The 22564-nt window shown below is 40.7% G+C and overlaps 1 protein-coding gene across 1 annotated transcript in view; it reads left to right on the forward strand.

The window, feature by feature from the left end:
- DLGAP1 (discs, large (Drosophila) homolog-associated protein 1) overlaps positions 1-22564 on the forward strand; it is a gene marked incomplete at its 3' end in the record, with an annotated part of 137882 nt that overhangs the window by 11140 nt on the left and 104178 nt on the right. The window contains exon 2 of the mRNA XM_009701921.1: positions 3926-4140. Coding sequence (XP_009700223.1) covers positions 3926-4140 — 215 coding nt within the window. The remainder of the gene's footprint in view (positions 1-3925; positions 4141-22564) is intronic.

Below are 22564 nucleotides of genomic sequence, written 5' to 3' on the forward strand. Positions count from 1 at the left end.
CCCCCCCAACACTCAGCCTTAAATATCTGCAAGAAAACTGGGCGCACTGTTCAACTAAAATAGCTTTTTAATCAAATATCCATTACATCCTTCTACTGCAGCTTTCTCTAGGCAGCCAAGATAGTTTGTGCAAACACTCTGACTTTCTCAATGTGTTAACTGAAATCAGAAGCATATCTGGGTTGATATTTTAGACTGTTCTCTAAATCTGGATGTTTTTTCTAACCATCCTTTCCACTTTAGGAAGTGCAGGGTTTACCCTTAAACCCATAAGCTGGTGATGGAACTTGGGTAGCATTTGTATCGTTTCCTTTGGTTTTGTGCATGCAGGTAACTTCCAGTCCACCAACCAGCCAGGGGCTTTGTGGCTCTCTCCGAGACTGCTTCGCCCCTGGTCTCTCTGTGAAAGAACTTTCTTTTTCTGCAACTACAGTGTTTGAAAGGTGGAAAGTTACTGAAAAGGTAGCGTGCTGTTTTTCAGTGGTTGCTCACTTCACTGAGGAAGCAGAGCTCAAACTGGAAGCTTCCTCCTGATCGCATCATACAAGCTGTGGAGCTAGAGCAGTGCGTTCAAAACTCATCACAGCACACAGTGTTTGCATCTGTAAGTAGGAAGTTTTGTGGTAAATTTATTGCAACCACCTTTCAAAACTTGGCCTATTGTATCCAAATCATCTTGAGAAGCTTTGGGAAGAAAGGTATGGGGTTATTGGTAACAGAACTCAAGAATTTCAGAGTTATGGTGCCCACAGCAGCTATATCTCATCACTTGTATTGCACCGATAAACTACAGCATTAAATTTAACAATATGTCTATTATTTAATAATACTACAAGTGTTCAGCTTGCCTGAATTATGGGTGCTATATGAACATTGTAACTTTAACTCCCCTGACTTTTTCTCAGACAGACACCAACCTTAACATTGTACTAACGTGTTTTATTTAGTGCATTAAAGATTAAGTCACTAATTTATTTTAACAAGAAATAGCACAGATCATTAACTAAAGCATAATGAATAAAATATTAAACAGATTGAAGTGCATGTCCTCTGAGAATTCACAGATTCTTTACATACCTTGACTTAGGTATCTAATAGCTGCCTGAAAACTGATCGGAAATACACTATTACAAGTTCTAAACTTCTGACTGAAGTCTGAGCATGTCATCAAAATGTCAGCAGAGCTTGATTTTACTAAACCTATGTTAACTTCTTTTTTTTGTACGAGTGATTTGAAAAGTCAAGGTTTTACAGTTGACGAGCATGTGCTGTAGGTTCCAAAATGTATGTGAGGGGTGGTATGAATATAGATTGCATTTTCGCTGTGTGATTGGCCTAGAACCAATGCAAGAATAAGACCTGACAAAAATATTATCCTCTGTCTGTCATAAGTGGCTGGAGGAGGAGTGTAAAATGCTCTGTACTGTTGTATGTGAAAAATCAGAATCAAAACCGCTACCTGGTATTACCTTCATTTGCACTTTACAAACATACACACCAGGAAAGCATCAACTTTCCAGATCTGGGGTCTAAGCATAAACTTAGAAGCCACAGAATTAAAACATTGCTTGTTCTTTTTTTTTTTTTTTTCTATTTGATGTGGAAACATCAGAGCTGTATATTCAATCCTGTTCCTCCAGTGGGTTCTGTTAGTACTTAGTACTCTCAGTCTGTAATACTCCAGTTGTTACTTAGTGTCTTACCCTTTTCTAGAAGAATATTTTAAGTGTGTTTATTCAATTGCTTGCTATAGATACACAATTCTGCATGCCATTGTTCAATAAGAAAACTGGACTTTAAAATATACTCCTGCCTTAAGGATCTTATATTCTTGAAGCCCAGGCAAGTATTAAAAAGAAAAAAAAAAAAAAAACCAGCAACAAACTTTACATGCTATGCTGCTGGAAGATAAGAATTTAAATGTTTCACAGAAGTAGAGTTACCAGAGTTATTAGCTAAAGGATATTTAAAGAAAACATGGACATTTACTTTTAAAAGGCATGAGGAAAGAATTGGTTAAATAAAACATAGAGCAACTGACCCAAGAAGGAAGACTGAGTTATAAGAAGAAGTGTTGATAAAGGTACAAACTAGAGTACGCTTTCAGGATTAAGTCTTGAGTGCTCTAACAAAAATATCAAAGCTCCAAGTGAGTTTATCGAGGCCAGACTTGACCAAGAGAGATTTGGAAGAGAAGAGAGAGCTTAGACTGAGTACAAGAGGAAAGAAGGACTTGTTTGAGCCTGGAAGTTCAAGGCAGGCCCTAAATCATGATGTTAGTAGTAGGAAAAGAAGAGTCAATGAAGGAAGAAAGTTGGCAAGGCCTTGGGTTTGAAATCAGTAGGAAACAAAGCAATGACATGGCTTATGAATAGTTTCGTTAATTAATTATAATTAGTACTCAGCCCATGAATGCTTAGGACCATTAAATACCTTTGTTCCTTTGTATAGCACAGTGGGTTTTGCATTGCAGTTTATAGTAGAATAGATTGATAAAATGATAGAAAAATGTGACCTTCGTTGACAGTAACATTTGAAAGGCCTTACAGCCTCCAGATTTAAGCTTATGTTTGTATTGGGAATCAACAGCTAAGCCGTTAGCAAACAGTCCAGTGTTTCAGTGTTGGTTGTCTAAACAAGCTGGCACGTAAATGCTCTGGCTGAAGTTTGGGAAGCAAGCAATACACAGGATACTCAGCAGAAGTTAAATGTTGTTGAAAAACAAACTTTCCATAGAAGAGAGACACTGGGTGATTATCCTGCTAGATGCTAGTATTCGTAAGCTTCAGGACAAATTTTAGCAACCCAGATTTGAGGCTCCTTGTTTAATACTGCTTGTAAGGGTTTCTGAGCATTGTAGCTACAGCTTACTTTATAGAGTTGATTCACTAAGAATAATCACTAAAGTAGCAAACTAAAAATTCACAACTGCTTTTATTTAAATCGAACACAAAAATATGTTTAACTAAAAAGCCCTTTTGCAGTTTTACCTTTACTATAAAAATGGGGTTTCCGCAAAATAACTCCAGGACAACTCCTTCAAGGACCCACTCCATGTTACAGGAAGGAGAAGAGTGTTAATTTACAATGGTCAGAAGTCCCAAGAGCAGAGGAAGGGAGAGAATGGGTGGGCAGGAGCACCATGCTCTTGGACTGTCCTCTGCTATGTCCCAAAATCTCATAAATGCACATTCCCAGTGTTCCAGATTTCCAGTGCAAAGAATGGACGGCACTTACTTCAGATCAAGAGAAATAATGAACATCAATAAGAAGAAAAAGAAAGGAATAAAGAGCTGTATGACTCAGACGCTCAGACTAACATAATTCAAAAGGAGGATCCCTGCAAGCTGGCGGGTGTTCAGTCACACTAATTATGCTATAGAAGCAATAGTAGTATAATTTCACACTTGCAAACCTACTGTTGTGATGATTGTTACGTAGCTCCACTAATTTGAAATGTATCTTGAACCAAAATCATCCTGGTGAGTGTGGCTACGCACACTCCGTCTGAAAAGATTGTGATATAGGGATTCATCTTTTATGCCTTCCCAGAAGTGTTCAATATGTTGAGCTGAACCAAAAATACCTTGATATGGTCTGTAAATGCTTTGAATGAAAACCACCAAAACCCCCAGATTTATCCAGCCCAGTATTAGACCTAACTGAGGCTCCTATGTCAGCATGTTTGCTAGAGGCTTCCCAGACAAGTAGCATAAAATAACAATCAGCCCCAGCGGTGGTCGTGACTGTGCAGGGGAAGAAGTGGACATCCACTGTGAACAGCAGCCCATGGTCAGATGGGATTGAGGATGGACCCTTGGCCATCAGAGTTTTTGTTATGGCTCTTGTGGCTTAGCACGGTCAGATCTTGCTAAGATCATCAGGGAAGAGTGTAATAATAAAAGAATTGTGTTTATCACTTCAGGTTCCTCAAGATGAATGGACTGGATACACTCCTCGAGGGAAAGATGATGAGATTCCCTGCCGACGAATGCGTAGTGGCAGTTACATCAAAGCCATGGGGGATGATGACAGTGGAGATTCAGACACAAGTCCGAAGCCATCTCCAAAGATTGCTGCACGGAGAGAGAGCTATCTCAAGGCCACCCAGCCATCCCTTACAGAGCTCACCACCCTCAAGTAAGTCCGTGTTTTACTACATCATATCAAGCTCTCCATTAAGACGTACAGTTTCTGTTCCGATTTGTTTCTACTCCTTACTTCTAGGTAACAGTTAAGGAAAGTATTTAAACAAGTGTGTTCGCTCATGCTTTATTTTTGGTTGGTTTTTTTTCTGAACAAGAGTAAGTTTGGGAATGTATTTCAATGTTACTCTGAAAAGGGACCCTACTACCTGCACTTTGAATTTGCAAAGTATTTCAAGCTGTTAGTGTTAAGTGAGTATTCAGGTATGTACAATAGGTCTGTTCTTTAAATACTTTGCCGAATTATAGCTTTGGCCTGTGAAAACTTTGCATAATTGTGTATTTATATATACGCAACACGTGAAATTAGCCCTAAGCTAGTCTTTCCAACTCATCAGAGAACGTCCGACAATTAATTAAAAAGAACAATGTCTGAAAATAGAGCGATCCGTGGTTTCCACTCTTTAGTTCACTTAGAACTGCACTGTATTTTGTGGAGAAATATAACAAAAACTGAATTTTTTTTATTCACTTATGAAAGCTTTAGTCAAGAGGAATGATGGATTTATGGTTTTTTAATGTCACTTTGTGGTTTTCTTTTGTTTGGACCTTTTAAAAGAGCCACCCAAATTCTCATGAAAATTGCATAAATGGACAATTTTGAGGTTAGTGTTTTATTTTACATGATTCTAAAATGGAGAGGTCCCCTAAAGCAAGAAAATAAATTATATCTATAAAAGAAAATAGTGTGGATTTAAATCAACAATTATTTCTGTCTTCTGCAAATTTCATAGCTATAATAGTGAATCATAGTTCACTGAACCAAAAATAACCTAATTTTAGTATAACATGCCTAAGGCTGTAGCTTTAAAATGGAAAAAAAAGCTGTATCTCTTCTAGTATCCGTGATTAGTGATAAAGGACTCCTTCCGCATTTCCCTCATTAATTTCTTCTCCTTCCTCGTCCTCCTCTACCCTATTTTTTTCCCCAGAGACCTTATCTGATAAATAGATTTTAGAGAAAAGTGTTTGATCCTTGTTAAGAATGTCATACTCTTGACATCAGTGATGAATAGACCAGAAGAAAAAAAAAACATGCTTATTGCAGCTGCCCGTAACAGCCAGCCTGACTTTGTCCCAGGGGAAGCCAGGAGTTGCTTCTGCTCTCTCTTTCCATCACTGTCCAAAGGAGACAGCAGCCTTGTTTTCTGCAGGGATTTTCCTAAGCTAGCTGGCGCTTGCTCAGGGGATCCAGTGATTCCTCTCATCATCCAGCAGACTTTAGCACATCCTTTCCTGAGCCAAAACTCCTCCTCTGAGATCAGTTATTGCAACCTCAGCAAAGTGAGCACCACAAACTCCACAAAGCCATGCTTTATGCGTGGACACGCTATCAGGCACGAAACTTAGTCTTTTGGAGATTTTAGAAGGATGTGTTCCATCGTTCCGTAACAGAAATGTGAAGTACAATGCATCACAGTGAGTGTATTTGCTCTTGGTCATCCCTGTTCTCTGTAGATGCGAGATTTGCAAAAGGATATGGAATTACTGAAAATAAAAAGCCCTGCATGTCACTACTCACCCACAGAGGACGTTAGATCAGAGGGGCTAGGCAGCAAAAGCTTTTGGCTTTAGCTTTGAAGTCATCATAATTCAGCAGAGTGCTTGTATGAATATTTCATTTCACGTATGTTTTTTAATCCCTTCCTATTCGGGAAAGCTTTTAGGAATGTGCTTAATTTTAAGCTGCACTCAGTAAAATTCCTGCAAGTTTAGGAGCTATGCAGAAGTAGGATGTAAATCACAGGGTAGAAGAAGGAAGGGGGAAATGGTTAATGGCGGTAAAACAAAAAAGAGGACAAAATATGAAATAATTTTTCTTTTTCGATGACTTTTCAGCATAAATTGGGATGAAGCAGAATTATTTCTTTTAATCTATGGTGATACTTTATACAAATATCTCTTCCTGGGAAACCTTTCCACTTTCAGAGACAAATTGTATAATACATAATTATGCATTGCATTTTTTCCTTTCTGCTGAATATGAAATTTGTTGTTTGAAGTTTTTTGTGTGAGAACTAGCCAAGTGCTTGCTCTGGGAATTGTTAGCTTCTGTTAAGCTAGGTCTGTTTTGCAGACTTCTTCATACTTTCTTAGTAGCATGACTTGACCTTGACCATGACATTTCTTGTTCATCCCAGGGCTACCCTGATTACCCTGAGAGTTGTGATAGAGTTTTGCTGGCATGTCGGCCAGAGACTAAATTAGAGCCCCTCACTCACTGAATATAGGTCATCAAGCAATTGTGTAATGTGTGATAACAAGTTATTTCTTTGCCTTACTGTTGACTTGAGTTCAATTTGTACCTGAATCAGAGCTTTATGGAAATGAGCCAAAAGCCACTCCAGTCAGCAGGCAGCCTTTTACTGACACTAGTGGACTTTCTAGCTGACCTTGCAGGACATTATTAACACCTTAAAGCTGAGTGGTATTTCACTCCTTTAATTATGGTTTTTTCCGCCAGCGAAGAACAAGGCACCTAGTGAAAGCCGTGTTTCTGCAGTGGTAATTGTCAGGGATCTTCTGCCCTTCTTTCTGCTCCTCTTTCTCTGTTTTCTGTATGCAGTCTCTAATTGGCTTCACTTTCATCTTTGGCAGAGCAAACAACTTAAAAACATGTTCCCTTTTGCTTTCACTGTTGTTTTTGAAGGGATTTTTCCTCTCTGAGTGCTTTAAGTCTAATATTGGTCTCACGACCCACGCTGTTCCTCCCACCTACCTACCTACCATTGCTCATGCGCCTACTCTTCTAAGAAAGGATTTGCATTATTTCCAATGTTTCTTTTAATATAAGGAATAACTTTTGAACAGCACAACTGTGTCATATCTCCTTTACGTAATACAAATTTATTTTCCTGATTTTGCTGAGGGTTTTTTTTCTTGCTATACCTTACAATCTCCCTCCTACAATATTCCTCCCATGCCATGGTTTCCATGTGGTTACAGCACATGTGTCAAATGCTGTGGTACTATTCTGAATAAAGCACAGCTTGCTGCGATCTTGAAATGCACACCTCCGCTGCGGCACCCTCATTATCCTCCCAGGAAGTAAGTAGCTTTTTCTCTCTGTCTTTCCTGGCAGTATCCTCTTGGTGTTTAATCTTTCACAGTCTAGATAAACTGATCCAGCTGAAAAAAAAAGTGACATTTTCTTGCCCATTCCTGAAAAGTGGCAAAAGTTCATCTTGCCCTTGTAAGCAGATGAAAAATGGACTGGTTAGCTAGCTTCTAAAGAAGGTGCAGGCAACAGATAACTGACATTTCTGTTACAGCCAAGCTTGGTTCAGGACATATTCCTTCACTATCTATATGTTCCTTGGTTACATTTAGGCTGGGTTTTGTTGGGGAAAAAGTATGCAATTACGTTGTCTGCCCACATGCCAACCTATCACCTCCACCTCCTGGTAACTTTTGAATCCATTGGCCAACTTTAACCAAGTTTGTCATAGAGACTGAAGTCTGAAAGGTACGAAGTTCCGGCAAACTTTGTGAGGATCTGTAGCTGGATAAGGCAGAGAAAGATCTGCATCCATCCCTTTTGAGCTCTGGAAGTAGTATGGGCAAAGGAGCTGGTGAGTCAGCACAAGGTGTAACTCGATGGCAGCACTTTGCCAGCCTAAAAGATGAGGAATATGGAAGGAATTGGAAAACTCTGTTGAGGACAAGAGGTCTAAGAAATGGATCCTGTTACCATAGTTTTTCTACTTCATTCTGCCCCTTTCCTCTTCACTGCACGCACGGTCACTGCTTAAAATACGGGTTCTGATTCTGCTTCCTAACTCAGTATTGCTGCTACTGTGGGGACTTCAGCCACTTGAGTCTTCTGCACTTCTTTTTTTTTTTTTTAATTTTTTCTAAAATATTGCAGTACTTAAAACATCCACAAATGGATTACCATTACATGGATTTTGGGTTATATACGGTTGCAGAACTGTTCCTTTCAACTCATATTTGATCATATACACATTTTTTTTCTCAGCCAAGTTGTGCTCTCTAATCACCAGTGTATTGACAATTTCAATGATTTTGATACTTTGGAGATACATTTGTAGAACTCACATAAAAAGGAGAGAAGGAAGAACACAAATTAGTTTTTTCTTAACAAATCTTTATTTTCAAGGTATTTTAATAGACGCATCATGTTTTTCCAGTCAGCTGTTACTTGGAGAAACACAATTATGTACAACACAAACACTTTTCAATGGGCACCAAGTTACACCACTGATGATGAAAAGAATATGTCAGCATATAAGCAAAAATAGTTAGGCTTTTCTCCTTTTTATCCCATGGTAAAAAATTCGTCTGTGTAACTTCCATCACAGCTGCATCTGTTCCTGTGATTTACTGCATAGATGAGTGATACTTAGAATAAACCAACCAATTCCTAACTTCAAAGTTTATCAGAGACATTCTAAAAATAATATTGCAAAATATGTGCATGTTATTTGTGTACACCCAGGCTTAGATTTTTTTATGCGCTAATATAAATATCATAAGTACTTTCTACTTGTATGTTTGTGGGAATCTGAAGATAAAATAGTTTTGAAAACCTCTGTGCCATTTTTCTTAAATCCTATAAAATCACAGTAAATGATCAAGCTCAGTTAAGAGGCAGAAACTGGTAGCAAACTTAATAACAGTGACAAAAGCAAGAAGAGGTAGATCTGTTTTATCCATCCTGAATTCCAGCTTTTCAACACCTGTCTGAGAACGGATCAGGTCAGTACCTGGAGGAGAAGCCTTCAAGCTAGGGTCAACCTACTTTGCAAATCAAATCTTGACAGAGTTGCAGGACCAGCTCTGCTAGGATGACTTGCAAAAAAAAATCCAACTACCCCATTGTTATATAGTATAAGATGTTTCAGATGATAGAAAATCCCCTGATTCTTGTAAAAGTCAAAGAAATAATGATCGAAATAGTTTTATAATCTGCAAAGCTCCCAAATAATTTTGTCTGGTGGTACTTTGTGGTGATCAGGAGTAAGGTCATACGCACACATGGGCACATCCATATAGGCTGATGGGAAGGTAAAGTGCATCATCTGCGCTGAGTGAATGAATGGTGAAATTGCATAATGTCGTTTTTCAAAGATGATGCTAAGAGTGTTGTGAATGAAAGGATGAGCAAAGGTCCAAAAGCTTTTTACACTAAAGACACAGCAAATTAAGTGTCACATGGCAAGGATGTTGTTAAGTGTTATGCGCAAAGCTGGAGGTCATTATAGCTTTGATTTTCCTATAGTGATGCGACACACACATTTGTGTACGTAGATATCTTCATGGCTTCAAACTGAAATATGCAACTCTCAGAAAACACTGGAACAATATAAACTCTGGAGATAGTTTTCCCACTTCCTCAGCTTTTCTAAAGTGCTGCTCTTGGGAAGTGTCTGTACTGAGGGCAATGACAAGGGATGTAAGGATAGTTGTAGCCCGACACACTGGCTGGGCTGATCCGGCATTTGAGCAGACTGAAGCCGATGTCCTTACATTGCACTTCACCACACAGCGTAGCATCTGTCCTCAGGTATGAAAAACATCTTGGTCTTAGGAATGAGGTCCTGTTTGCTTTAAGATGTTTCTATATTGCTACAACATGCTCCAAAATATCCCCAGAAAAAGGTGTCATATAAACAAAAGCGTACTTTTTTTTTTAAATGGAGGTGGTGTCCTCGTTCTGCTAAAATTAATGAAGATACCCCATTAACTTCACTGGCCCAGATCACAGACAGGAGGAAGGGAGAGGGGAAATAATAAGGTGATGGAATGCCTTGTCTTGTTGATGGTGAATATTTTTAGACAGATGCAGGAAGGCTTGTTAATTTTCTTTCTTGTTGAGTGACTTCCAATTAGGGAACAATGACTTTCCTAATTAGTACAAAAGGAGTAAGTCTGATTAATCTTTTATTAGTGTTTTACAGTATGTTTCCAGTGCAGTGTGTTTCATTGTTTCGTGTTGCAGTGCCTTTCATTTTCATCAAACCTTTAGCTAGTGAAAGAATTGTTTCCATTTTCCTTGAGGTATGTTTTGTTGGCTTGCTTGAAGGGGGAGTTTTTTGGATTTCCCATGAAAGAGACTGGAGCATCTCCATGAGCTTTGGATGGGCAGCCAAAGGAATAGTATTCTGGAACTATTTGTTGTTGACCTTTCCCAGCCCCCAGTCAGTGATGCATGATATATTACTTAGCTTTTTATTCGTATTTTTGCAATCCCTTCTCTCTTCTCTCTGAAAGCTAGGGAGAAGCTGTTGGACAGGTTTCTCCCTTTTCAGGCTCATGTGTCAGGTATGATTAAGTTCAGTGAATAATTTATAAGTCAGAAGAAAAATTGAAAGGCAAGACAATAAAAAATGTATGTATTTTGAGGTAGTAGGTGGGCATACCTCTGGAGCCAATGGTTTCCTTATGGCAGCTGACATCTGTTTTGTGTACATGGAGGTGTTCAGCCTGGAGAAGAGGAGGCTGAGGGGAGACCTGATCACTCTCTATAGCACCCTGAAAGGAGGGTGTAGCCAGGTGGAGGTCGATCTCTTCTCCCAAGTAACAAGCAATAGGACAAGAGGAAATGGCCTCAAGCTGTGCCAGGGGAGGTTTAGGTTGGACATTAAGGAGAATTTCCTCACCAAAAGGGCTGTCAGGCACTGGAGCAGGCTGCCCAGGGAAGTGGTGGAGTCCCCATCCCTGGAGGTGTTTAAAAGACGTGTAGACGTGGTGCTTGGGGACATGGTTTAGTGGTGGGCTTGGTCGTGCTAGGTTAACGGTTGGACTCAATGATCTTAAAGGTCCTTTCCAACCTAAATGATTCTGTGATTCTGTGTTTCTATATTTAAGGAGCAGAGGATACTGATTTATTAAAGGAACTTAGAGCTTGGAGCTTTCTGTTGCAACTTTCCACTGACGGCTATATAAAGTGTTTTTGGTCAGTTAATGCTTAACATCACTGATGGACATGTGAGAAAGCTTGTGCCCCATGACAGCTTCCCTTCTGGGCTTTGTGTCCCCTCACACAAAGGCACGTGTGCCTTTACAGCTCAGAAATGAGCCCACTCGTCTCGCTGTACGATCCTCCGTGGAGACAGGGCATTCCTACAGCTGAGGGTGCAGTACGACGGGCACTCCTCCTCTCTGCTTCTGTGATGATCCTCACCAGGTTGTCTGGCAATGAAACTGAGATACCCTAGCTATTGCAGTCTCACTGCTAGCGGACGTCGCTTATCCCATCGTAAAACTTACCCTTGTGTCAGTCCACACCTAGCTCCATGTGCCCTTACGCCCTGTTACCTCAGTATTCTCACATTTGTATAAACAATGTTATTTCTTGTTTCTCTACGGTGAAAAGTCAGAATCTTCTTGTAATCTGTGACCTGTACTACAGTTGTTGCCTCACTTGTACTTTCACCTTTACTTGCTGAAATTTAAGGCAATGAAACAGTTACAATTAACTTACATAAGAATAAACATCAGCAAAAGAAAAAAGCCTTTAGCTTAACTAGTCAGAGTGTGATCTTTTGGCAATACTGGAGCAGAGTTTTGGAAGCTGATCATTTGTTAAAGAAAGGCTGCAGCCTCATTTAGATGATTGCCTTACTTGCAGAAATGAAAATCCTTGCCCTGTATCTAGTCATCTGGCTCAACTTTGCACGAGATTTAGCTTTATGTTAGACATAGCTACAGATGAAAGTGAGGACTTCCAACTTTTTAGCGTCTCTCAGTTAAATACTGTAAACATTTATTCATTTTAGAGCAAGTGATTTTGGTGAATTCAAGCCCATCCCGTTGTCAGTTTTAAAAAGCAAAGTCTATTGCTGTACTTTATGGGTCAAACAGGCACTTCCAAGGCTTGCGTTAAGAAACACTGTTATAATTACTGAACCAAGATAGGTTTTTCAGCCATCCCTTTCAGGGTATAGTTTTTACACAGCCAACCTGCATGTTTGTGTGCAAAACTAGTCTTGTTTATTTTTAGCCCTGCTTCTGCCCACCTACTTAAAGGGCTGCCTCAGAAAGGAAGGTCATAATGTCCAGTGGGGACAGGAGAAGAAATACTGCCTTGGACCGCAAGGACATACACAAGCTATATGTTAGGAAAATTTTCCTAATGGTAATGATAGTTAAGCGCAGGAGCGAATTGCCAAGAGAAATCACTTCACTGGACATTTTCAAGAAAAGGGTAGAAAACGTCTGTCAGGACAAATTTAGGTATCACTGATCCTGCTTTAGGGTAGGAGGAGGGACCAAATGACCTCACGAAAACCCCGCCAGACCTATCTTTTATGATTCTCTGTCTGTCTTTCTCAGGCTATTGAGTATACCCACTATCACTGTTCTTACTTCCTTTTCTTAACTTACTTATTTTTTAAATATAAAAATAAAATTCTCCTGAGGACCAAATTATTCCTTAAGGCCTGATGTTGAATAGTAAATATAGCTAGCCCACCCACAGCAGTGCTGCAGAATTCTTTCATGTATTTTAAATGTTATTTCATTGCTAACGTTTTGAAATTATGTTCCGGCTGCTGCCATCCATACCGTGCTTGACTCTCGGTATGTGATCTTGTACTATCTGGTTTAGTTTGCTAAGGGGAGCTCAGCTGATGTATTAAATCTGCCATGCGGAAAATTCACAGGCATAAAAAGAGATGTGCGTTTGCTCAAAATTCAGTCTGGAGTCCTTAATGTCCAACATAACAAGACAAGCAAACAGGCAACCATAATTAAGTTAATTATTCATAATAATTTTCTGTTCTGATCAGCTAGACGTGCAATATTCTTTCACTGTGAAGTGCTGGAGCCCTTTTAGATTAAAAATGGAAAAAGTGAAAACAGTGCATTTTGCTTTAGTTTTAATGTGAAATTACAAGACAGTGTTTCTGCAGACGTGCTTTGGGATCTTCTGTTCATTTGCATCATGTTAGGGTGAAAGAGAGAGACATGAAAGTGAGTAATTATTCTGCCCTTACAAATAAAGGATACTATTAATATCTAAGTCACGTTGATGGCCACTCATTTGTTTCCTGTATTTTCTTGTGTTTGTATTACTGCTAAGATGGAGTAACTTTCAACTTTGTTTAGTAATTCTCTGCTGGCTTGGGTGCAGTATGGGGTGACCGGTAAGGGCAGGGGACAGCAAAGAAAGTGTATGGCCCCTGATAGCCAAGGTGCTGAGGTAGGGTAGCATCAAATACCACTCTGCTTCCATAACACACAAGAATGAAAGCTCATCTGAAGAGATTTGACTTTTTAAAATCTCCTCGCCACCTAATGAAGTTATAAATCTTTTCAAGAGGAGAGAAATTAGGGAAAATCCTTAAAGACTTTTTTACATTGTGCCTGCTTCCTTATTCATTGTACACCACAAAGATAGAGAACCACCATACAATCACTGCTTGTGTTATTTGCCAGTGTGGAAAAAAAAAAAAAAACCCACACATTTTTGTTGAAAACACCTTTGCAGCAGGTCCTGAGTTCCTGTGAGAGGTTCCTGTGGTTGCATCTGCAGCCGAGTTGCACGGCGATTTCCCCTTGCCCTCCAGAAGGGCTGCGTCCCTGCCCAGCCTGCACCCCGCTGCCCGGCGGCTTGGCCTGCAGCCAGCCCAGGGACCGCAGAAAGCACTAACTGGTTTTGTCATCCCCGAATGCCGGCAGCCACGTCCAGAGCACCCAAATCCTTCCCTTTATTTAAGGGATGTCGGGGTGGCGGCCATGCTTGGGTTGTGCCTGTGCAGCTCTGCGCTGTGACAGTGATGTATCACGCTGAAGGCAAGCTCAGGAGCTTTCAGGACCAGTATATAAATCACTCCTGGTTTATATCTGACAATTGCTATTGCAAATCTTTGCTAAGCCTTCATTGCTCTACACTTGAAAGGAAACTTGAAAAACTTCTTTTGGAAGATAGTCTTGCTTGGACTACTCCTATAAATGTTCACAGTTATTATTTATTACTTTACCACACCACAATAGGCATAATATAGATGCTCACTCTTGTAATAATACTTATTACCGTCTACCTAACAAAAATTTAAAAATGTGCTAGAAAGCAAAACAATACAAGGTTCATACTTCATTTATTACTTTTACTCTTTGTTTTACAAAACTTAAAACTGCTACTTCGCCTTTATCACATTTAGAGAAATAATTTGGTTGTGAACTTCACATAAATCTCAAAACGAAGGATACATACGTAATGCAGGAAGCTTACAGCCACTCTGGGTGAAATGTTGTCAATGATGACATTGACTGAGTCATGGCTTCATCTCATAATATTTATGTTTGTAGCAGTGATAGAAATGATATTTATAAAAGCTGGAATGGGGGGGGGAGTGTGCAAGTTCTGTCTTCGAAAAGGTCTTTTTTCCTTATTCTAGTGGGATGTAGCCAACGTGTCATTCAGCCGTCCTCGTGAAGTTGCAGTCGAAGACGTTAGAAATCTCAGAAGGGCTGGCACTGCCTAGTCAGTAGGGCCCAACCTAAATGTCTAGCCGTGGGTTTCAGGCTGGTGCAGGATCTGTTGGACTCCTCGCAGTCACGTGGCTGTGAGAGCTGCGAGACAACAGGGCTTTGGCAGAGGTTTGTTGCTCAGAGTTGTTTGAAATGCTGGTGAGTCAGGCTGTGCCACTGCAGTTGTTCAGTCATTTACCGTTGGGTAGAATGTCATTTCTGGCAGAGCAATAACTCTCTGTCTCTTGCTTCCCCCGCCCCTACTTACAGATCATTTGGTTTAGGGCACAAATTAATTGCTGTTTACCTGTGATGAACAAATTTGAATTGAGAGGGAGTGGATGATGCCTCATTCAAATAAGACGTTAGACTGTGAGTGGCCGGAATGAATGTCAGCACTATGTTACTATTTCTGTTGTCCCTTTCTCTTTTCTCTCTCTTTTTCTTTTCTAGGTGATTCCTTAATATTCCTAAGTAATAATCCTCAGTACTTGGCTAAGCATCCTTTCTCCATTAAAAGAGCCAAGATTTGCATGAAGAGTACCACATCTAGGGTCACTGTCCCTTCACACAGTGACAGAATGACCTTCTGACTATCAACTAGTTCTATATTTCCACCTCCCCACTGCTTATTTTATTTCCTTTTTTAATGAATTTCACACCTTTGAAAATAATGAGTGCATAGTATTCTCTTCTGCATTTATTTTTTTATAGCCCTGATCCTAACACCTTGTCCTGCTAAGATTTTCATCAGTCGTGATTTAATTATTAACCTTTTTCACTAGTTCTGTTGGTAATATCATCCTTGTGAGTCTTTCACAGTTCTTTCATCCCACAGTTTCTAGCCCCGACTAGAGCTGGTCTGTTGCTGGTGCTCCTGGATCCTTCTCTTTGCATCCGTTCCTCGCAGGGGAGGCATGCAGCTTGCTCTGGAAGATGGCTACGCCTTCCTTCATTTCGGTGCTCCATTGCTGGCACCGTACGCGCGGTGGTTAGTTGCACTCAGTCACCCTTCCAGCTATCTTTGGAATGATTTCCCAGGCAACTGGGTTTGCTCCCTGCTCCCATTCTCCGGGCAAAAGTTGCCACAGTGGCTGATGATGGCAGCGGGGCAGCCCAGGTGCCCTTGCCATCGACCAGCAGTCAGGCAGCCCTTGCACACTTAGTCCTGTGCAAACACGCGTGAGCTCCAAGGAGGCTTTATCCTATCAGCTTTAATTGGCCCTTCTCCAGAGAAGTTAATCAGATTCGTTATATCTCTGTGATGACTGCGGTGTCTGCCTGAGTGGTTTGCCTCTGGCAGAAGATTGACAAGCCCTCATTTTCTGTTGAAATTGCATGTTACGGCTGTATTTCCTTCCCCTGTTCTTGCAATCGGTATGTCCATATAATGGTGGCTTGTTATTTAATGTAACTAGTTCCCTTAAGGGCAACAGCCCAAAGAATAATACGATAATCCATTTGAAGTTCATACAAACAATGAATCACGTAAACAGCTGTCTCGTTAAAAACAGGGCTGTAGTTTGATGTTGATGTCGCAGAGATTCTTCATCTTTTGAATGTGTTTTCAGATTATGTCTTTTATTTTATGTACCTCCTTTAAATGAGGTACATATAAGACAATAATAATTTATACATAGAGGAAGAATCTTTATTTTTAAGGAATATTTTTGAAGAAGAGGATGAAATAAAATTGACATGTAAAGTGATACTTAAAACCACTGATTTTAGAACTTCTTGATGCTTATTTGCCAGCCTGTTTTACAATGTTGTCAATTATCAATATTTTAAAAAAATCTAATCCCTTCTCATAAATAGAATATTTATATTTCTAGAGCAGAAAAGTAGAATTAGGGTTTTTTGTAGCCAAAAACAGGTAAAAGCTTGCTTCTGAGTTGAATTGTACTGGTTTTATTGTGCTATCTGGTATTTCACAATTACTCCCTCAGTGTTTCCATCATGGGCAGCACTGAAGCCAGCCAGAATGGGAAGGTTAGATCGGATCCAGGGTAGATCTGAGATGAATGTAAAACCCTTGCCCTGCTCACTGGGCTACCCACCGCCCCCAGTACAGGCCTGAGATACCCACTGGGAGGGCGTCCCGCTCCGTGGGGAGATATTCACTGTGCTTGAAATCAACACTGGGTTTTTTTTCCCCAAGGAGTGAGACTTAATAGGAATAAGGCACAGAAAAATGGTTGTCAACTGTTTTTCTGAAAGCCCTTGGGAATACTATGCCATTGGGATCTGGGTCCTCTGTGCTGGATTCTGCAGTGGGTTGTTTACAGATCTCAAGTGTAGCATTTAAAATCTGAGCTATGGAGGGTTTTTTCCTCCCCCCTGACAAAGTACTTACGATGTTTTAAATGTCAGCCTCCTACCCAACACAATGGGATGATAACCTCTGCCATGAATTAATCGTGCTGCTTGTTAAAAACATTATCTTGCCACCGTTCTTCCAAGTTCTTTTGAATTCAGACAAATTTAACAGCTTTCTCTTCCATAAAATTTCACACTAAGGTTAATTATAGTTCAGGAGCACTCTAAGGTGTGATTTGGCTGCTCGGTGTTTCTCAGGTCTAAAAGGAGCACCTGGAACGAGCATGTTTCCCGTGGAGAAGGGGAGGATCAGTCGAGCTGTTAAAAGGAAGGACTGAAATTGCAAAACTCTCAGGTGCGGTGCCCCTTTTTCTGGCAGAGAGGAGCAGGGTGGTGGGAGGGTCTGGCCCCCGCACCTTCGTGCTGTGCCCCCCTGGCAGGTGGGCTGTGGCCTGGGGAGCTGGGGCCGAGGAAGGAGCGCTGGGCACCCCACCGCTGCTGCTCCCTGCCTGGCCACTTCCCAACCCCAGGTATCAATGTGCCTCCAGCTCTTGGTAAAAAGGGATAATAAGACTCACCTCCAGCACATCGGAATGTCACGAGGATTGATTCATTACAGTTAGTTAGGGCAGCAATTACGGAGCCTTCGAAAGAGGCTGCAGAAATGCTAATACAGTCAGCGTTAGTCATTGCCCCCTTGCTCTTAGCTCCTGTTCTGTACTCCTGAAGCAAGGCATGGGGCAGCATTGCCTTGTGACCCCTGAGATGCCTGGGAAGAACCCCACCATATGGTGCGAGCAGCGAGGCACAGCGTGGGGAAGAAGTTAAAGCATCCTCGTACTTCCCTGCCGAAGGAAGAGCTTTAGAGGCTGGTGAGACCTCAGCCAGGGCTAAAAGGGTCGGTTCTTGTAGTTCCTCCTCAATGGTGCTTCCCACCTGCATCCTGCTGCTGGGATGCTCTCTTCTCTCTTTCCACCTACTGTAAGTATTTGCTTTCTCCGTGATGTGCGAAAGCCTGAAGGGGAGCAGACTACTCCTAGGAGTAACAGTAACTCATGTTGCATTTTGCTGTGTCTGTTGAAATTCATAGGTACGATCTTCTCATAACTTAGCACATCTCCCTCTCTCTTACCACCACGCAGCCCACGCCCATTGCTAACATATGTCCTAGAGGTGGTTCAGATACTTTCACAGGGGGTAACTGATGGACAGGCATGCTTCCCTGCAGCTAGTCCTGCCTCTCCTAAAAAATCCTTCTACACCCTGCCTATGTATGCTAGCACACAGCTTCCCACTCACTTCTCTATAAATTTTCTTTGTATTTGTTACCCTTCACACTATAGCAGAAGGGAATCTTAAAATGCCTTTTTTTTCCCCATAGGAAAGGCCTTCAGAGCTAGGAAAAGATATTTTAATACATCTCAGAGCCTCCACTGCCATGGTATGTGCTGCACAGAGAAGCAAGCACATCACACACACTGAAAAAAATAGTCTGGTTGAGTGGAGGGGGTTCCCACTGTATGCTCTGTGCAAGCCTATTCCTGGAAAACCTGTGAATTTCCTGATGAAAAGCCGTTTGGAATGCGGCAAGAAACATTTGTCTCTGTTATTGTCTCATTATTTCTCTTCTTCTTACTGACGGCAGCCCAATCGCCCGCTAAGAGCACAGTGTTGCCAGGGACAGCAAAACCCACAGGAGGTAGTGGAGGAGCAGTTTTCTACTGACATCCCAGGCTCTTGGTGCACTCACAGCCGAGATTATCCATGAGCTTTCCACAGTCTTTTTATGAAGAATATTGATCCATTTCCTTCTGCTGAGTTCAAGCTTGGGTTTTTTCCTGTTTGGAAGGGCAGGACTGGGCCTGTTAACTTCAACAGAATTTGTCTAATTTGAGGGAAAAAAATGTGACTCGGACTTCCCCATTGATAGACCTTCAGCAAAACTCCAAGGTTTGACCTGCTAAACATCTAGCGATTACCTAATTAATTGCTTGCTTTTCTTCAGATAAAAACAACTTTGTATTTTTATTTAGAATTTTCCTGTTACTGAATATCTTCTCATCAGTGAGTAGTGAATAGCTGTACAGACAAAAACCTGCCTTCACACATCCAAATTGCTTCCTTCCTGCAATAAATGGATATTTAGCAGAGTTATCTGTGGTGAATGGAGCGAGATTGGTAATACAGCCATTGAGAGTGTATTGTTGTGTTGGGTTTTTCTTTGGTTTCTACTTTCAAATAGCTTTATTCTTAAAGAATATGGAAATAATGTTTTTTGCAAGTTGTCAATTTCTGTACGGAAGGAAGATTCCTTTTTCAACCCCAGTGCTGACCTGCCCTTTCTAGTCACTAAGAAAAATACTTTAATTCATGAAAAGCACATAAAAATGCTTTGAATCCTACCATTTTTGTAATGATCTGCTGAATGCTATGAAAGCAAATTGCCCTGTGAATCCTAATTAATTGGAAAACAAGTCCACAATTCATCTGGGCTGTAAAAATCAGAATATGATCTTAGATATAATAGATGTGCAGCATCTTTATTATATGCTTTCTGTTCCTTGAGTCCTTGAACTTTCTGTCTGTGTACTTGCTTTGCCAACTGTGAAAACTCGAGGTTATTTTTCCTTTAACTGGAAAGGTTTTGCAAGCGTCATGAGATGAGCTTTAAGAAAAACATAATGCATTGCAGAAGCGTAATAAATAGCAATTATTGGCAGCAGTAGATTATTCCTCCCTCTACTGGCTGGCTGGCTCCAGGGAGAATAAACGGAGCTCTTCATTAGCATCTCGAGGAACTATTCCATTAGCGTAGCTACTGGGAACTTACTTTTTTCAGGCTAGCATCCTCCAGCTCCCTGCCTACTTGGGAATCCATGGTGCCTCTGTACACGTCTGTGACTACGTTACGTGACCAGCCTTTCAGTTTTTCACGGCCACCTCTCTACAGCATTCTCAAGCTTTCCCAGTCCCTCCTGTACCTTGTATTACATGAATCCTAGTAGCAGTCACGTAAAGGTCACCCCACTTCTATTGCATTTCTGTGATTCCACATGGTACATTACACCAAATCCAGGTAATTTGTCACAGCTGATCTCTGGTGTATGCTAAACTGAAAAAGTGATTAATTTGAGGCAGCTTAGTTTGACTAGTCGTGGTGCAATACTGGGCACTGTGTTTGGGACAGTGAGCAGGATCTTAGTGCTTCCTCCATCTCCCTGGATGTGTCAGTGCATGCCCTTACAGCAGTGGGCAGCTCAGGCATGTTCATGTCATTAAAAGAGGCCAAACACATCCCTTCATGGGTAGTTCAAGAAAATGTAAAGGTGTTGCAGAGCTGGAATGCTCCACTTAATTTTGCCTAGCAGCAATGCTTGTCTACTTAGCTGGAGGGACAAAATTCGCTAGGTTGACAAATTGGCCCTTACCTGGCACATCACAGGAGAAGCCAGCGTCCCAGGACCCTGAGCAGACCTTCAAAGGTGTCCCTGTGCATCCCGCCTGCACCCAGAGACACGCTGGTGTTCAAACATCAACAGGCAGGTCTCTGCCCTGTTGCTCCTGACAATAAGAAAGGGATTAATATGTTATCATAACGTTGCTGTTTTCCTGATCAAGGTGACAAAAAATCTGAGCAGCAAAAGTAGCTGCTGTAAGTACAACAGCCGTTTAAGGAAGAGGTCAGCTAAGGAAGAGGGTACTTACTCATACTACGTAATTATGTTATGTAACTTCAGGGCAAAATTGCAACCCCCCTCCTAAGAGCTGTGAGGCTTGAGAAAGTAATATAGGTTTCATGACACTTTGCTTAAAATTTACATTTTAGGCATTAAACTTTTCCATAGCACACTGAAGTTTTATTAGGCTGGAGATCTTTTCAAGGAGTTCTGTCTTACCTCAGCAAAACCTCTGACTTGAGATGATGCCGTAAATCACCGTCCATAGTCAATAATGGCTTTAATCGAAAAATCCATTTCTTCTAAACTACCTTTTGACCGTCACACCAAACATTCTTTACTCTTTATTAACCAGCTATTCTGCTTTATATACACTATCTGTCTCTGGGGCTGAAGTTTATTATTTCAGTCGTTCCATCACCTTTGCTTCCAGTACTATAATATAATTATGGTGCTGCTATTCTCTTCCATTGGGGAACCTCAGTCGTGTTTGTTAACTTTAATTCAGCATCCCAAAGCCACTTGAGAGGTGCTGTAGGGAAGTATGAAGATATGAACATACCTGTTTTCTGAGCCTGCGAGTTTATACGACTTCTCCTCCAGGTCACATAGCAAATTTCTGTTAACACTGACATCTGAACCCATAAGCCACAGTCCATTGCCCGTGGTTTTAAATGCCAGGTAGAAGTTATTTATCCAGAAAATTTTAGAGGTTTGGTTTTGTTTTGTTTTTGTTTTCCTGTTATAGTGTTTTAAACAAAAGCATAGATATCCAAGTATTTTCACCTTTTGAGTAGGACAGAGGGCCATCTTCAGCTTCACCACTTATCCTGCCACAGTGTTCTGAAAAGGAGAGGGGTTTTTCTTAACTCATGCACAAGTGGTTGGTTGTTTTGTGATGTATATGGGATAGAGAACACACTATTAGTCAGTCCTCTGTAAGGAACTAGCTTTATTCCTTTCCCTATGCAAACACAGACGTTTGGGCATTTTTTTCTCTTTTACATCTGACCTTGCTGGATTCTTTTTGCTTTAATTTTTCATTGGAAAGGAGCAGTTCCCAATTCAGTAAACTACTTATTTTAATTCTAAGTACGATAATTAAATTCAAATAAATATTTGGAAATACTTAAGAATGCCTACTGTTACAGGTCAAGAAGCCAGCTGACTTTCTCAAGAGTTAAGGCTTTCTTCCTTTAAAATGCAGTGCACAACCCCTTTGAAGATCCTCAACCCTGAAGAGCATCCACTCTTTGGGAATATTTTTTACATTCTTGTTGCCTCCATCTGAATCATTGCAGTTGACACTAACAGCATGATGAATGGCATAATAACTGGTTGTCCATTCCTTTTTCTCCCAGATCCAAATAAATGGTTCAGGGTATTTCTGTTTCATGGGATTAAAAGATACCTTTTAAATAATTGCAAGATCCCTTTCAGTCCCCAGCATGATTTTGCATTATTATGCAGGCTTCTTAAGATATTTTTTTCCTTTGTTCTCTCATACTCCAAAATATTATTAGCTCTGCTTTATCAGTATTCATTCTGTACAAGTTTGGCCCAACGACAGCCTAAAACACAGAAATAATCTGTTATTTAAAAAAGGGGGAAAAAAAATCTAAAAACCTGTGTTAAACATAATTTTACATTTTTTGAGCAAACTTCTATTTATCAGAAGAGTTTTCATAATCAGTTGCTGACTTCCACCTTGAGGTAATCAGTGCACTAGCCCTGTTTATACAAGCATTGACAAGCCAATTTGCCCAGACATGTATATATATACACACATACGTATGTATATACACACACACACCCCTGAAATAACAGGTTATCACTTCACGTTGTATCTCGGTACAGCAGACAGTTCTTTCTGTAATCATTGCAAAACAAAACTGGAACGACTTTGGAATGGAAAGAGAGAATTCT

Source organism: Cariama cristata, unplaced genomic scaffold (assembly GCF_000690535.1).
Source record: "Cariama cristata isolate BGI_N322 unplaced genomic scaffold, ASM69053v1 scaffold996, whole genome shotgun sequence".
Classification (NCBI taxonomy): Eukaryota; Metazoa; Chordata; class Aves; order Cariamiformes; family Cariamidae; genus Cariama; species Cariama cristata.